This window comes from Schistocerca serialis, chromosome 2 (genome assembly GCF_023864345.2).
Source record: "Schistocerca serialis cubense isolate TAMUIC-IGC-003099 chromosome 2, iqSchSeri2.2, whole genome shotgun sequence".
Lineage (NCBI taxonomy): Eukaryota > Metazoa > Arthropoda > Insecta > Orthoptera > Acrididae > Schistocerca > Schistocerca serialis.
The window spans coordinates 186,582,313-186,600,080 of NC_064639.1; the positions used below are offsets into that span (position 1 = coordinate 186,582,313).

General features: G+C 42.1%; 1 protein-coding gene across 3 annotated transcripts in view; it reads left to right on the forward strand.

The window, feature by feature from the left end:
* LOC126456891 (serine/threonine-protein kinase mig-15) overlaps nt 1-17,768 on the forward strand; it is a 330,660-nt gene that overhangs the window by 216,604 nt on the left and 96,288 nt on the right. For all 3 annotated transcript variants that reach the window (XM_050092726.1, XM_050092727.1, XM_050092728.1), the window contains 2 exons: nt 6,933-7,040; nt 15,502-15,558. In XM_050092726.1, coding sequence (XP_049948683.1) covers nt 6,933-7,040; nt 15,502-15,558 — 165 coding nt within the window. The remainder of the gene's footprint in view (nt 1-6,932; nt 7,041-15,501; nt 15,559-17,768) is intronic.

Genomic DNA, 17,768 nt, shown 5'->3' on the forward strand with positions numbered 1-17,768 from the left:
TGTCCTGCATTCTCACTATCCTGGTTGCCCAAACATCTGCTAGCTCCCCTATGTCCCCCCCCCCCCCCCCCCCTCCCCGCCCACTGCTGCTCACATTTAGTTTTACTTCAGTCAATTTCCTATTATTGTTACAATGTAAAATAATATTGCCTGGTCTTCATTTTAAACTTCTAGTCTGAGATGGAGATTATGTGTGGTTCATGATTTTATTAGTCCTTGAGCAGATGTCACTCTTTTTCTAAAATGGGCAGAGTTTACTACTTTTGTGGTTCTCTTGCCTTGTTCTTCCTTTCGAGTCTTGTCTGATTTCTCTGAGGACACCATATTGATGCATTTTCGGAGGTGCTTATATTGCCAAGGAGAGGGGTGGTTGATGTTCTCCAATGAAGTAGATAGCTGTGTCGGTGCCCAAGTGCCATCCCAATTTCGTAAGCTTCGACTGGAGTTGAAGGAAGGTGTCCCATGACATAATGAAGGGATGCCTCTTTTAAGTATAGTGAAGTCAACCCAATTAAGAGATAATATCAGTATGACTAAATAGTAGGCTTATTACACAGGAGGATCATTATGAATAGAATACAGTGGAATCAAACGAAAGTGTTGGTATGTTGATAGACACACTAACACAAACACACACACAAAATTCAAGCTTTCGCAACCCACGGTTTCTTCATCAGGAAAGAGGGAAGGAGAGGGAAAGACGAAAGGATGTGGGTTTTAAGGGAGAGGGTAAGGAGTCATTGCAATCCCGGGAGTGGAAAGACTTACCTTAGCATCAATGTCTGCTTGTGTCTGTATATGTGTGGATGGATATGTGTGTGTGTGTGTGTGTGCGCGCGAGTGTATACCCGTCCTTTTTTCCCCCTAAGGTAAGTCTTTCCGCTCCCGGGATTGGAATGACTCCTTACCCTCTCCCTTAAAACCCACATCCTTTCGTCTTTCCCTCTCCTTCTCTCTTTCCTGATGAAGCAACCGTGGGTTGCGAAAGCTTGAACTTTGTGGGTGTGTTTGTGTTAGTGTGTCTATCAACATACCAACGCTTTCGTTTGGTAAGTTACATCATCTTTGTTTTTAGATATATTTTTCCCACGTGGAATGTTTCCCTCTATTATATACAGTGGAATCAGTTAGACTGACACACTCATTGATAACTGGGGAAGGAAAAAGGATCATGTGATATGAAGATAAAACATGCAAGCAAAATCATGATAAAAAATGGAGCTAGTACAAAATTTGAGGAAGCAATACTTTCCCATGCTGTGTGAAATAGTTATGGACAAAAACAAATAAAGCTTACTGTAAGACTCAATTCACCATTAGGCGTATTTCACTCTGTGATAGTGTGATTTTGTATTTTGATACCCCTGTTGACACCAACATAGCATGACGCACCACCTGATTGTGCATGGGTCATATAGACGTACAGCTGGGAAACTGCATGTTCTGGATAATCGTTGATGTTACATGACAGAAAATGTTATTCATGAATGATGAATTTCCTGGTCAGGAAATTCATCTTCATTGTTCAAACAGTTGAATGTCCTGGTTGGAATTTCAACAATATTATATAAAGGGTAGATTACTACTCACCATAAAGATGACCTGTTCTGTTGGAGACAGGCACAGTGGAAAGGCTGTTGTGCACTGAGCCTTCAGCCAAAGCCTTCTTCAGAAAAGAAAAGAAAATACACATGCATATACACCCAATCAAGCACACCTCACGCATACATGACCACTCTCTCTGGAGCAGCAGTCTGGAGGATTGTGGTATATCAGGGAGGGAGGGCAGTGCTGAACAACACAGTGTACCATAGTAACTAAATAGTGAGCAGCCTCTCCTGGCATGATGTTTGGAAATTATTTGGGTGGGGGGTGTTGGAGTGGAAAAGGAGTGCAGAAGCAGAGAGGAGAAAAGACCATTGGCGTTGTCAGCAAGTGGGGTACACTGAGGGTGGGGGACATGAATTGGGAGGTGGAATCTGTTGGTTGGAGGTCGTGGGGGCTGTAGGTTACCTTAGGTTGAAGCCGGGGTGGTTTCAGGAATAGAGAAAAGGAAAACGCCCATCTCCACAGTTCAGAGAAGCTGATGGTAGAGTGTGCTCCACCCTCTGCCAGTGCCATGGGTCTTTTCCCTTCACTTCTGCTCCCCTTTTCTGCTATTCCAACCTTCAGACGCCATCTGGTCACTGCATGCTCCAGTCAGGTAGTGATGACTCCTCTCCCTCCTCCCCATCCCTCACCTCTTGCATATTATCCCTCCCTCCCCCTTCCCTTCCCCACTCCAGATTGCTGCTTCCACTCGACACAACACCTTTGGTTTCTGACCAGAGAGAGTGGTCATGTATGCATGAGTTGTGCTCGCTTGATTGGATGTGTGTTTGTTTTCTTTTCTTTTCTTTTCTGAAGAAGACTTTGGCCGACTGCTCAGTGTGTAACAGTATTTTGAGTGTGCTAGTCTGCAACTCAACATTTTCATTGCTCGTAGTGTGTCAGGATGTGGCCTTAATCAGGGCAGCTGACAGTGTCTGGCTCATCAGAGGGCCCAGATAGTGATTATACGCTTTGTATGAATTGTAAGCTGTGATGTCTTATTTGCAACAGTGTGCTGAAGATTCAAGTGTTCTACTCATCACATTACACTGCAACATAGATTGCCTACACTTTATGGTGGTGGGGATCCTATGCTAGGGGTTATTTATGTTCATCAATTTTTATTTTTATACATGAAAGATACATCTGAAGATGATCCTTGAAAAGAGTCATTACATAAAAAAAAAAAAAAAAATTGCCATCAAAGGCTGTTTTGGATTGACAAGTTCTTAAGCATTGGTTCCCTGTATACTTCACTGTGATGTCACTATTCATCTGTAAGCTTTCCTTGTGCACTCACCCATCTCTTTGTCGTTTCTTGCATTTTCCTGTGTTATATGGTTCACATATCTTCCTTAAACTTTCACTTCCTGCAATTTTTCCAGTTTAGGGGTGTGAAAAATTCCTCTATGCCTCCTGAGAATAGTTTTGTTGTGTGAAATTGCCTTGCTTGATTCTTCTTTCAGTTCTGAATTTCCTAGAGATATGATCAAGTCTAATGGAGCTGTAGCATTAATTGATATATTCTTCAGTATGTGATGTAGATCAGTGGTAATGTTCCAGACTGTCAATCCAAAGATCTAGGTTTTAATTCCAGTTCAGTAATAGGATTTTTATCTGTGACTTATCACTTCTTTCACCTCTGGCAGTAATCTTTGTTAATGTGAAAAATGCAAAGTTGCACCAAGTTTCAGATACCAAATTAAATTAAAAGCCTTCCTCCAACTATCTATGTAGGTCAGTTCAGAGGTCTGAGGAAGGCTATGGCATACCGCTTTGTAACTGTTTCATGCCTAGTAAAGCGGTTTGGTGTTCAAACCAACCTTCAACCATCTGCTTTACTTATTAATATAGGCTGCCACAATAAATTATATAAAAGGACACAAGAGATTATAAAAAACCAGGACAACCAAACTCTAGCAACTGGATCTGATATGTGATCATTCATAAATTAAAATAAGATTTGCTGTCTCTTTTTGCAATTGAGTATGGTATTGATATATATTTTAATCTGTTCCATCAAGGTTGTTGCAAAAATTTCACATTGGATGATAGTACCTAGGATTATGTAAATTCTAATTTTCTATCAGTCTTCACATGCATAAATGGTGTTTAAATAAAATGGATGTAGTGGGAATAATTTTCAGATATTTAATTTACATTGTATGCTTTGAGAGACCAAAAACAATATTACACTTTGCAGTGCACAGTTATTGATCTTCATACTTTTCCTTGCTGTACATTAGTGTTCATGCAAAATTATTTTATAAAGTGGATGTAGGTTCTCAAACATGTAAGCAGAAAGATGTAACTTTAATTTTCTTTTCTGGTTTTCATTTTAAGTTTTGGAATGGAGATAGCATAAGAAACATGAAAACCTGCAAGAGTATAAGTACAGCCAGTTACTTCAGTTTGAATGCTGTTAAATGGGAAACAAATTATTTGACTCATTTTATGTACTTCTGTAGTTGGGTACAATCTAACAGCCCACAAAACTGTAACACTGAACAATTTTACCAGTTAGACATCAGTTGTCAGTGATATCTTTGATAAATAACAATGATCAATTGAAAATTTAAGATTGATATCATTTTATTGTTGGTGAATGAAATACATTGATGTTGAATTATGACATTAGATGTATATATTGTTTAAATAAATAAAGAATAGCATAAAAGTGAACAAGTGATCACAGTCCAAGAGAAGTGTTAAATGCTTGTACTCAAGTTGCTGTATTGATTCTTGCAACAATGAAACCATTAAATTTTCGACAGTTTAATGTAATTGGATAGATAAAAAAAAATCTGCTCACCAAGTGGCAGCAGGAGAACACACATAGCTAAAACAAAACAAAGTTTTACTTTTGAAGCTTTCGGAGCCAGTGACTCCTTCTTCCAGCAGAAGTGTTGAAGGGGAAGGAAGAGGGGTTAAAGGAAAGAATAAAGTTCAGAAAAGTCGCCCAAAACCACGGGTCAGGGGAGACTTACCGGATGGAATGAGAATGAAAGAATGCAAACAGTAATACTTTATCTAAAAGTATAGTTTCATTATTCATTTGTCTGAAGAGTGTAGGAGCTATTGTCTGTTGATAATTTTGCATGGCTGTTTTACAGCATGCAGTAGCTTGTCATGACTTTCTAACTGTAGATGTCCTAAATGTAGAGCATCTCTTGTGTGCATAAATTTGCATGGAATTTTGGGAACCAAGTTTGTCATTACTAGTCTGACATTTATGTCGAATATACACTAAAATTATTTTGTGGCTTTGTATTTCACAACATTGTGGTTATGATGGTGAATTTGCTATCATTGCTAGAAGTAAGAGAAGTTCTATATTGGATTGCCATCTCACTCGACAATTAATAAATGTGAAAACCAATAGAAAAAACAAATTCTGTGAGAGTTATTTCATAGCACAGTTTAAATTTTGAAAATAGCAGAACTACATTTGTTTTGATATTAAGAGTTAAGAGTATTGTTTTCTGAACATTATTATTGTTCCAAGCAAGCTACCTTTCTTTGTTTTTTCCATAAGATTGTGTCTCCCTCCTGCCACCAGCCACAAACTGCTGTGAACATATCATTGTTGAGAGATCTCAGTATCATAAAGGACAGGCCTCCTTCGCATGAGAACCTATCAAAATTCTGTGCAGATTGCAGACAGTATAATGAGTAGAAACAATGTCTCATGCTATAGTGGAAACAGTGGGCATCTGGCATCTCTCTCTCTCTGTCTGTCTGTCTGTCTGTCTGTGTGTGTGTGTGTGTGTGTGTGTGTGTGTCCTCTTACTTATTAAATTGTGCTTGTAAAACAGTAGGATTTAAATTTAGTTACAAAATGAACTTACAGTTTTTTGAAAAACAGCAGGATTTAAATTTAGTTACAAAATGAACTTACTAGAATAAGAATTAAAAGTGTATTTCAGCAATTCTTTATTTGCATCAGCTTTATTACATTACTGAAGAAGACCACTAATTTTCTGGAAAAGGGAGGCTAGGGAGAGAGAGATTTTCAAATCCATGACAGGAAGCCCACATGAATAATCCCTCCGACAGCATTATTTTGTAGTGTCTGAAAAAGGACGTCTCATCATCCAATTTTTGTGACGCATCAGTTTGAAAGATGAGGCTATTTTACTATGTGGCTACAATAATTGCAATTCTTGTGGTGCAAAATGAACAGTAATAATCTCCCTCTGTTCGAGTGTTAAAATAGTCAGATATTTGTTGTTTGTAACTTAACAATGTTAGCCAGATGTTTGCAACAACAGTATGAATTTCGATAGCGGTGGCATTCTGCTTAGTACTGTGACATCCATTTTCATTGTGATTGCATTCACTGGTCACAAAGGAAGTACGGTTGCCAAATAAGCGCTCAGAACTGTAGCAGATAATCTTATTGATGGAAATATGACACTTATTACTGACACTTATTACTGCTGTAATTATAGTTTTGTCAGACTTCTTGTGCAATGTTTTTTTTAGAGCTGTTTTTGGTTTTGAGAATAATTATTACCTTCTGCCCATAATAAATCTTTGCTCTCAAGACAGCTGAATACTAATGTCAAGCTTGAGCTATCTAGAGTACACCAACCATTTTATTTTGTGTTTGTAGCAGAATTTGTTTCACAACACAAGGAAAACTTTTAACACACACGCATGACCAAGTCCTCAAAACAACATTACATACAGATGTTTTCTTTAAGAAAAATAAGTTTTGTCCTTTTTTTCTTTCAAACTAGTGTGACATTGTGCTATGCATCAAAAATATTTTTTCTTTGCCAGAGCTGTATTTGATACCTAAAACATATCACCATGTTTTAATATTTCTGTTATGACATTTGTATTTTATTTTGATGTGAATTATGTCAGTCTACATGTTTCTTAAGAATCAACTGTGCTAATAGAGACTTTCGAGAAAAGAGGTAATTAAATGGCGAGAAATTTACCATAAAGTGCCCAAAACACTTCCTGTCAATGCTTCGATTTTGTTTATAAGGCATGACTACTAACATCAGCAAAAGAAGCAGACTGCACATTCGAAAAATTGACTGTTGAATGATAAATGTTTGTTGTCTCCCATGTCTCCTATTGTCAATGTGTGTGTGCGTGTGTGTGTGTGTGTGTGTGTGTGTGTGTGAGAGAGAGAGAGAGAGAGAGAGAGAGAGAGAGAGAGAGAGAGAAGGAAGGCAAACAGTTTTCCTTATGCAGTTAATTAAAAAATGTGATATGCCTATATTCCAAATACAATCTGTTGATTCATTTGTAATCAGTAGTTGTTACTGTAGTGTAGTTATTATAGCATGCCGTGCGCTGTAGTGTATTTTGGTTGTGAATTATAGAATCGCGAGGATCGTCGTACTGATTTCCATCGCATGGATTCATCGCCAGGACAGCTGGGGACCCCAGGGTCACGTACAAGTTCAGTTTTACCAGATCTTCTCTCACAGGTTAGAATTATTATATTTATTGTAACAGCCAAGTAGTGTATTACTAGTTTGAGGGCTAAAGCTTTTAGGTAGATAAATGTGCAAGAGTGGTAGAATGAGTTGCTTTGCTGGCAATAATATTATATTGAAGAAAAGAGAATATTGCACCAAAGTAAACTGCTATGTTGTAGGTTCGTACCTAAAGTAGATAAGTGTTTGTCAGTGCATGCACAATGTTGTTATGTTGATTTTCTCTGTTTGGTGCAAAAAGCCAGAGGCCTGCAAAATATTGTCGTCATTAATAGTCTTTGTGTCTTTAGCTTTATGTACGAGACTATTTCATAGTAATTGAGAACAATTTAAATGAAGTCCACCACTACTGAAGAATCAACAATTTGTTTTGAATTCTGATGAAATGTGGCTTTGAATTTACTGGCTTGGCAAACATTTCTAATAAAACATGTCAAAACATTAACGTAATAAATACTATTCAGCTGTAACTAAAGTGATATATAAATGTTTCTTGGTTCATTGAATTGTATGGTGTCAGATATGCGTGCTGTTTCAGGCCTGTGTGCAGGACACAGTTCCGTTTTCAGCTGTTGGGTTGATCTTACAATTTAGTGTAGATTTACTACCCTTGCCAGTAAAATTACTGAAAGTAATCACTGCTTCTATGTGTATTCAACAGAGAAAGTAATTGTTAAAATATATAAATGAAAATACTATTCCTGAAATTTTTGAACTTGTGTTTCCTATGTTCATGATATTTTTTTGTGACAGTAATAATATTTGCTGATATGATATATTGAGATACTCACCTTCAAAACTTTTAGAAACTGCTACACTCAGAGCAAAAGAAAAACAAGTTGATTGAATATGCACCAAAGAAAGTAATGATTCTTAAGAACTTTGTTTCATTCTAGTGCTTTGGTTGACTCCTTAGTGACCCTGTGGCTCCTTCATTGTACGATTGCTTATTGTGATGGCGAAGGTCTGTTTCCCATGCTCAAAACCTTTGTTACCGAATAATTTATTGTGCTGTTGAAATGCTTTCACAGTATTTTCAGATCACATTCTATACAAACAATCCTGTTGGAAGAACATCCACAACCGAGCATTATAGCACAGGTTGAAAATACTACTTCAGTTGTAAATTACTTTATTTTCACACGGCTGGTTTCGAACTGTCAAGCTAGGTGCTCCGAAACTTGTGTCAATGCACAAGTGGCACCAGACAGCTCTATGGATGACTGCCTGGATAGGGAATATATACAAATGATATCATGACAATTTCGATGTGCTGTGATCCCCGAGCGCTGTGTGTACCAGGTGCGGTGTGCTGCCTATGAGCGCAGAACAGGGAGTAGCGGATGTGAACAAGGAGGCAAATTGGTAAACCAGAGTGACAAAAGTGCTGCCATCTATTGCGGCATCTGAAAATTATCTCCCATCTTTTGCTATTTCCAGTACGACACCTGAGGATGGGCTTATAACAGTCCGAAACTGGTCATGTGAAAATAAAGTAATTTACAACTGAAGCGGTATTTTCAACCTCTACATTCTATACAGTTTTCATAGATTTTGCAATACAGATTACCATGCCATTTGGAGACCAACCCATTGTTTTGTGACTACAATGACAGGTGTAAAAATTAAGAATGGAGCTGGCTGAGGGGCTTCTATGTGTGTAATTGTTGTTGTTAAGTGGACAAGAGTGGGGTTCCAACGGGGGTGGTGAAGCTACCTGCTGGAAAGGCTATAAAGAACACACGCAGTGATGGCACACGGGAAGCAGGAGGAGGAGAATAAGAATGAGTTAAAAATGTATCATCACCCAGAGGGATGATTATAAAATCCTTAGTAACTGGTAAATAAAATATCTGTGAAAGTGTTTTAAGGACAAATTGAAAGAGTTTTTGTTCCACAAGCAATACATTGTCAGACAGTAACTGTTATTGAAAAATGGAATAACATGGTGGTGAACAAATTTGAGTATGAAAGGTGTGATGAAAAGCATACAGAGAAGAAGTCATCTTCGACTTTGAAATTGCATTATAGCAGAAAACACAGAAAAACTAAGAACAAATTTATGTAAATAAAACTAGAGTAAAAAAGGAAAAGGGGGGGGGGGGGGGGGGATTTACATGGGATGGGTTGGATTAGTTTGTTTTTCCATTGATAAATAAAATTGTTCTACCAAACAAAGGTTAACATCGCAGCCACGGGAATTTTATGAGACTGTCATTCACCACCTTGTGTCACAGTGGGACAAGCCAGGATCAAAACTTCTAACATACAGGTACTGGTTTCTGTAATTATGCCTCCAGCTTGTTTCTTTTTTTACTCCCCTTATACTTACAAGACTTTGTCTATAGAATACCGGGCTATCAATGAACAGTTTACAACTCAGGAAAGTGAAAAGAAATCTTAATGTAGATACTGGGCAGTTATAGACTGAAACTCGTCAAGTTACAGTAGTTTAAGGCAACTTATAGTGCAAGAAAATCCAAATTACAGAACTAAAGAAGCTACACCCTTGAATCACATTAATGTGATCACCTCTTATGTTCGACGTCAACATGAAATAACCACTCACAGATGGTTGGATACAGCACTAGCAGCTGTTGGTATATAAAGCATGATGGGGGGATGTGGAAAACAGTGCAGTCATTGTTGTTATACAGAAATGGAGTGGTTTATCTGATGTTCAAAACGGCATGATCATTGGCTTTTAGGCCAAAGGTGGAAGCATTTCCGAAACAGCTTAAGTTTGTAAGCTGTTTGCATGTCGCCAGGGTTAAGCTATACTGTACATGGCAAAATGGGAGGCAACTGTCAAGTCTTCAAAGGAAGCACTCGAATAATGAATTCATGATATCCACACTCTGATAGCTGCAGTATGCCAATATCTTTACATCTGAATGTATACATGAAGTTCATATGGGGCCTGAAGATGCCACATTGAAATGCTGAAACCAGTAGTCAAAGTGAAATAATAACTTCTCAAACAGACATTGCTGTTAGGCGATCTTCCTTGATAAATAGACAACAGGGATGAAAGATGGCTGCAGAGATGTGTACAGGTGAATAGAAGTGCAACTGTTGAGCAACTGACTTACCAGATGAACCAAGATACTACCAACAGTGTCTCCTCAACAACCATTCAGTCAGTTTTGTTGCATACAGGCCTCCACAGCAGGTGCCTGGTTCATGCATCCATGCTCACTGCTGTTCATGAAGGTTGGAACTTGTCACCACTACCACAACCAGGCATGCACTGAGTGCTGGTGGTGACCTTTGAGTGATGAGGGAGGGCTTTTGCAGATGAATAAAGTTTCATGCTCCATCAGACAAATGGCTGTTGGCAAGTGCAGCACGAAACGTCTGAAACCAAACACCCTGTAACAATCATTCTAATGGTCCTGGGCAGAGAAGGGAGCCTAATGGCCTGAGAAATGTTTTTGTGGCATTCCCTGGGGAATCTTATTGTTCTGGAAGACAGTGTATCAACACAAGTAGGCATATATCCTGGGGGAACCTTATCCATCCCAACATGCAGTTTGTTTTTCGTTGGCATAATGGCATATACCAGTCGGTCAATGCAATATGTTGCACAGCTTGCAGCATACGTGTGTGGTTCAAAGAGCATTTTGATGAGTTTACTGTATTCCCTGGCCACCAATCACACCTTATCAACAACATATTCATAGCGCCACCTAACTGTTCATGCCAGAGGTCCTCAGCTGAGAAATCTAGTGCAGCTAGCCAAGGCACTGAAGTCAGCATGGCTCTATCAGTACCACCCAGAACCTCATTAACTCTCAAATGCTGCAAAGGTTATTATTCTGGCTTTTGACCGGTGGTCACATAAATGTGACTGGACAGTGAACCATCTGAATTATGGGGTTCATATTGTTGTTGTGGTCTTCAGTCCAAAGACTGGTTTGATGCAGCTCTCCATGCTACTCTATCCTGTGCAAGTCTCATTGTCTCCAAATAACCACTGCAACCTATGTCCTTTTGAATCTGCTTACTATATTCATCTCATTCTCTCCCTCTGTGATTTGAACCACATACACTCCATCCAGTACTAAATTTGTAATACCGTGATGTCTATCAACCATTCCCTTCTTTTAGTCTAGTTGTGTCACAGATTTCTTGTCTTCCCTATACTATTCATACCACCTCATTAATTGCACTATCTACCCATCTAATCTTAAGCATTCTTCTGTTACACCACATTTCGAAAGCTTCCATTCTCTTCTTGTCTAAAATGTTTATTGCCCATGTTTCATGTCCGTACATGGCTGCACTCCAGACAGACACCTTCAGAAAAGATTTCCTAACACAGATCTACAGGGTGTTACAAATAGGTACGTCCAAACTTTCAGGAAACATTCCTCACACACAAAGAAAGAAAAGATGTTATGTGGACGTGTGTCTGGAAACGCTTACTTTCCATGTTAGAACTCATTTTATTACTTCTCTTCAAATCACATTAATCATGGAATGGAAACACACAGCAACAGAACGTACCAGCGTGACTTCAAACACTTTGTTATAGGAAATGTTCAGAATGTCCTCCGTTAACGAGGATACGTGCATCCACCATCCGTCGCATGGAATCCCTGATGCGCTGATGCAGCCCTGGAGAATGGCATATTGTATCACAGCCGTCCACAATACGAGCACGAAGAGTCTCTACATTTGGTACCGGGATTGCGTAGACAAGAGCTTTCAAATGCCCCCATAAATGAAAGTCAAGAGGGTTGAGGTCAGGAGAGCGTGGAGGCCATGGAATTGGTCCGCCTCTACCAATCCATCGGTCACCAAATCTGTTGTTGAGAAGCATACGAACACTTCGACTGAAATGTGCAGGAGCTCCATCGTGCATGAACCACATATTGTATCGTACTTGTAAAGGCACATGTTCTAGCAGCACAGGTAGAGTATCCCGTATGAAATCATGGTAATGTGCTCCATTGAGTGTAGGTGGAAGAACATGGGGCCCAATCAAGACATCACCAACAATGCCTGCCCAAACGCTCACAGAAAATCTGTGTTGATGACGTGATTGCACAATTGCCTGCGGATTCTCGTCAGCCCACACATGTTGATTGTGAAAATTTACGATTTGATCACGTTGTTTGAAGCCTCATCCGTAAAGAGAACATTTGCACTGAAATGAGGATTGACACATTGTTGGATGAACCATTCGCAGAAGTGTACCTGTGGAGGCCAATCAGCTGCTGATAGTGCCTGCACACGCTGTACATGGTACGGAAACAACTGGTTCTCCCATAGCACTCTCCATACAGGGACGTGGTCAACGTTACGTTGTACAGCAGCAACTTCTCTGACGCTGACATTAGGGTTACCATCAACTGCACGAAGAATTGCCTCGTCCATTGCAGGTGTCCTCGTCGTTCTAGGTCTTCCCCAGTCGCGAGTCATAGGCTGGAATGTTCCGTGCTCCCTAAGACGCCGATCAATTGCTTCGAACGTCTTCTTGTCGGGACACCTTCGTTCTGGAAATCTGTCTTGATACAAACGTACCGCACCACGGCTATTGCCCCGTGCTAATCCATACATCAAATGGGCATCTGCCAACTCCGCATTTGTAAACATTGCACTGACCGCAAAACCACGTTTGTGATGAACACTAACCTGTTGATGCTACGTACTGATGTGCTTGATGCTAGTACTGTAGAGCAATGAGTCGCATGTTAACACAAGCACTGAAGTCAACATTACCTTCCTTCAATTGAGCCAACTGGTGGTGAATCGAGGAAGTACAGTACATACTGACGAAACTAAAGTGAGCTCTAACATGGAAATTAAGCGTTTCCGGACACATGTCCACATAACATCTTTTCTTTATTTGTGTGTGAGGAATGTTTCCTGAAAGTTTGGCCGTACCTTTTTGTAACACCCTGTATACTTGATTTTAACGAATCTCTTCTTTGGAAATGCTTATCATGCCACTGCCAGTCTAAATTTTATATCTTCTTTACTTTGGCCCTCACCAGTTATTTTTCTGCCCAAATAACAAAACTCATCTGCTTTTGGAGTGTCATTCACAATATCATTCCCTCAGCACCACCTAATGTAATTCAACTAATTCCATTATCCTTGTTTTGCTGGCCAGGGTGGCCGAGTGTTTCTAGGCGCGACAGTCTGGAACCGCGCGACTGCTACGGTCGCAGGTTCGAATCCTGCCTCGTGCATGGATGTGTGTGATGTCCTTATGTTAGTTAGGTTTAAGTAGTTCTAAGTTCTAGGGGACTGATGACCTCAGAAGTTAAGTCCCAGAGTACTCAGAGCCATTTGAGCCATTATCCTTGTTTTGTTTTTGTTGACATTCATCCCATATCCTCCTTTCAAGACACTGTCCACTCTGGTTGACAGAATTACAATGTCGTGGACAAACCTCAAAAGTTTTCATTTCTTCTCCCTGAACTTTTATTTCCTGCTCCAAATTTGTCTTTGGTTTTCTTTACTGCTTTCTCGTTGTACACATTGAATAACATCAGGAATAGGCTACAATCCTGTCTTACTTCTCAACCATTGTTTCCCTTTCATACGCTTCTAATAACTGCTAGCTAGTTTCTGTTCAGCTTGTAAATAGCATTTTGCTCCCTATATTTTACCCTTATTACCTTCAGAATTTCGAAGAAGTATTTCAGTTAATATTGTCAAAAGTTTTCTCCAGGTCTACAAATACTATAAATATTGGCTTGCCTTTTCTTAATTTATCTTCTGAATTAAGTCCTAAAAGAAACTGTAAGGCCAATATTGTGTTGCATTTTCCTACATTTCTCTGGGATCCAAACAAATCTTCCCCGAGGTTGGCTTCAACCAGTTTTCTCATTCTTCTGTAAAGAATTTAGTATCTGCAACCATTACTTACTACACTGATGGTTCGGTAATATTCGCACCTGTCAACATCTGCCTTCTGTAGAAATGGAATTATTCTATTTTTTTCTTGAAGTCTGAGGGCATTTTGCCTATCTCGTGTATCTTGCACATCGGTTTTCTGTGCAGTGAGATTTTCTGAAAATTTTATTTGCTCTAATTGGCTACAGTATCATTTCCTTGGTTTCTGGTTCAAAATATTTGCACATTAAATATTGGAGTAATTGTGCACTGTAAAATGTGAAAGCAAGAGTTCTTCCTGTCAGTCACCTTTTAATACACTCATCTGATGGTATTCTTCTTATTGTTAGATTTTTTGTGTGTGGTTTTCTGTCTGAAACAGTAAATGGAAACTGTAATTGAGCTTTGAGGTATGCCATGTGCAATTAGCACTGGAAATCATATGACAAAGAACTACAAAGTACCTGGGATACTGGACTGGTTGTTACATTGGTGTTGTCAGACAAACAGAAAGGCCAAGGTATGTTTATTAAATCATATCGTCCAGTTAGGTGGCGCTATGAATATGTTGTTGATAGAGTGTGATTGGTGTCAGGTTTTTAACTGAAGATACCATAGTTTAATATTTTAGAGTGATGGTGATATCATACAGTGTTTGCAATCAGAAACTGATGTCTTATCATTAAAGAGGAAAAATACAAACTTCAGATTTAAAGCTACTGAAGGAAAGACTGAAATTGGAGAAAAGAAATTCTTGTCAGTGGGTTGTTTAACTAAATTACCATAGAAATCTAAAGTTGTATCAGAGAATACGATCTATGGAGGAATGTTTTTGAGAATAGGTATAAACACACATTCACTGTTCCCTGAAATTGACGTATTTACTTTGTGGAATCAGGATCAGTGTGTTTAGCATCATTAAGTATTCTTGAATAATCCAGCAGTCAATGTCCATATCCTGAAAATGCTTTCTCTGAATGTATCATCTTGATGTCCCTGTGATCTCTCCTCAACATTGAGTGCCAGGAAACCATCAAAACCACTTCGAAGGCCAGTAATAGAGTATCCTATCTTTCAGAAAATGAACTAAATCTATCTTTTATGCTTAACAAGAAGTCATTCATTTGTGCATCCAGAAGTCACCTAAAACGTGTTGTACCTTTCTGTAACTGTAAAGAGAGGCACTGTTTGATAGCAATCATATTGACACCTAAAATTCTAAAATAAAAATTAAACCATATCAGTTCCACATTATAATCTTCACATAAATGAATTCTGAGTCATCTGTAACAGGTGTCCATCAGTTTCTAACCTGGTGTAAGGAAAACATGCTGGTAAAGCTGTTTAAGCAGGTACAACGCCGAAGCAGGTTCATCTGTAATTTAATTTCTTTTTTCTAGACAGCTGATTACCATAGTGAAAAAGCAGTAGTAAATATCCTCTCTGCCATCGCTCTCCCCAAAGTGCAATATACTTTGTGTACAAGTATATGTGCTGCAGCATTGTAAGAAGTATCATCTTATCCTTTTATTGAAACACATTTTCTCTTTTGCATCACAACATTTTTGTAGTTTTATTTATAATGTTATACAATTTTTTTCAGACTTCGTCTAGTCCTGGCACACCAAACCAGAGGCAAGATAAGTCAACTAGTGAAGAGGTAAGTTGTTGATTGTACTAAAGTACCACACAGTATGTAATTATGAGCAAATAGATATCTGTTATTTCTGTGTGCTTAGTAATAGGATTGATAAATGTTAATGCATCTACCACATGAGATACTACAGAAAAGGCACAAAGTAACAGTACCATATCAGTCTTTTTCAGCTGTTCCCCCCGCGCCCTCTTCTCCCCCTCCCTCCCTTCTCCCCCTCCCTCCCTTCTCCCCCTCCCTCCCTTCTCCCCCTCCCTCCCTTCTCCCCCTCCCTCCCTTCTCCCCCTCCCTCCCTTCTCCCCCTCCCTCCCTTCTCCCCCTCCCTCCCTTCTCCCCCTCCCTCCCTTCTCCCCCTCCCTCCCTTCTCCCCCTCCCTCCCTTCTCCCCCTCCCTCCCTTCTCCCCCTCCCTCCCTTCTCCCCCTCCCTCCCTTCCCCCTCTCACCACCCTTCTCTCTCCCTACTCTTCTCTCCTTCACCTCCTTCTCTCCCCCTACTCTTCTCTCTCTCACCCCCTTCTCTCCCACTGCTCTTGTCTTCCTCACCCCCTTCTCTCCTGCTACTCCTGTCTCCCTCACCCCCTTCTCTCCTCCTACTCTTGTCTCCCTCACCCCCTTCTCTCCCCTTCCTCTTCTTTCCCTCACCCCCATCTCTCCCCCTACCCTTCTCTCCCCCTACCCTTCTCTCCCCCTACCCTTCTCTCCCCCTACCCTTCTCTCCCCCTACCCTTCTCTCCCCTTCCCCTTCTCTCCCCTTCCCCTTCTCTCCCCTTCCCCTTCTCTACCCCTACCCTTCTCTCCCCTTCCCCTTCTCTCCCCTTCCCCTTCTCTCCCCCTACCCTTCTCTCCTCCTACCCTTATCTCCCTCACCCCCTTCTCTCCCCCTACCCTTCTCTCCCTCATCCCCTTCTCTCCCTCATCCCCTTCTCTCCCCCTACCCTTCTCTCCCTCATCCCCTTCTCTCCCCCTACCCTTCCTCCTCTCTCCCCATCCCCTCTCCCCCATCCCCTCTCCACCCTTCCCCCTCCCTCCTCTCTCTCCATCCCCTCCCTCCCTTCCCCCCCCTCCCCTTTCCCCCTCCCTCCTTTCCCACCTCCCTCTCACTTACCCCCTCCATCCCCTCTCTCCCTCCCTCCTTTCCCACCTCCCTCCCTCCTTTCCCACCTCCCTCCCTCCCTCCCCTCTCCCCAACCCTTCCTTCCCACCTCTCCCCCTCCTACCCTCCCCCTCCTACCCTCCCCCTCCTGCTCTCCCTCCCCTTCCCACTCTATATCCCCCTCCCTCCCCCTTCCTCTCCCTCCCCTCTTTCCCCCTCTCTCCCCCCTCACCCCTTTCACCACTCTCTCTCTCCCCCTTCACCCCCCTCTCTCTCCCCCTTCACCCCCCTCTCTCTCCCCCTTCACCCCCCTCTCTCCCCCTCCCTTTCTCTCCCCCTCCCTTTCTCTCCCCCTCCCTTTCTCTCCCCCTCCCTTTCTCACACCCTCCCTTTCTCTTCCCCTCCCTTTCTCTCCCCCTTCCTCCCCCTCTCCCCTTCCTCCCCCTCTCCCTCATCCTCCCCCTCTCCCTCATCCTCCCCCCTTCCTCCCCCTCTCCCTCGTCCTCCCCCCTTCCTCCCCCCTTCCTCCCCCTCTCCCTCGTCCTCCCCCTCTCCCCCGTCCTCCCCCTCTCCCCCGTCCTCCCCCCTTTCCCCCGTCCTCCCCCCTCTCCCCCGTCCTCCCCCCTCTCCCCCGTCCTCCCCCCTCTCCCCCGTCCTCCCCCTCTCCCCCGTCCACCCCCCTCTCCCCCTTCCTCCCCCCTTCCTCCCCCTCACCCCCTTCCTCCCCCTCACCCCCTTCCTCCTCCCTCACCCCCTTCCTCCTCCCTCACCCCCTTCCTCCTCCCTCACCCCCTTCCTCCTCCCTCACCCCCTTCCTCTCCCTCCCCCCTTCCCCCCCCTCTCCGCCTTCCTCCCCCTCTCCCCTCCTTCATCCCCCTCTCCCCCCTTCATCCCCCTCTCTCCCCCTTGCCGCCCCTCTCTCCCCCTTGCCACCCCTCTCTCCCCCTTGCCACCCCTCTCTCCCCCTTGCCGCCCCTCTCTCCCCCTTGCCGCCCCTCTCTCCCCCTTGCCGCCCCTCTCTCCCCCTTGCCGCCCCTCTCTCCCCCTTGCCGCCCCTCTCTCCCCCTTGCCGCCCCTCTCTCCCCCTTGCCGCCCCTCTCTCCCCCTTGCCGCCCCTCTCTCC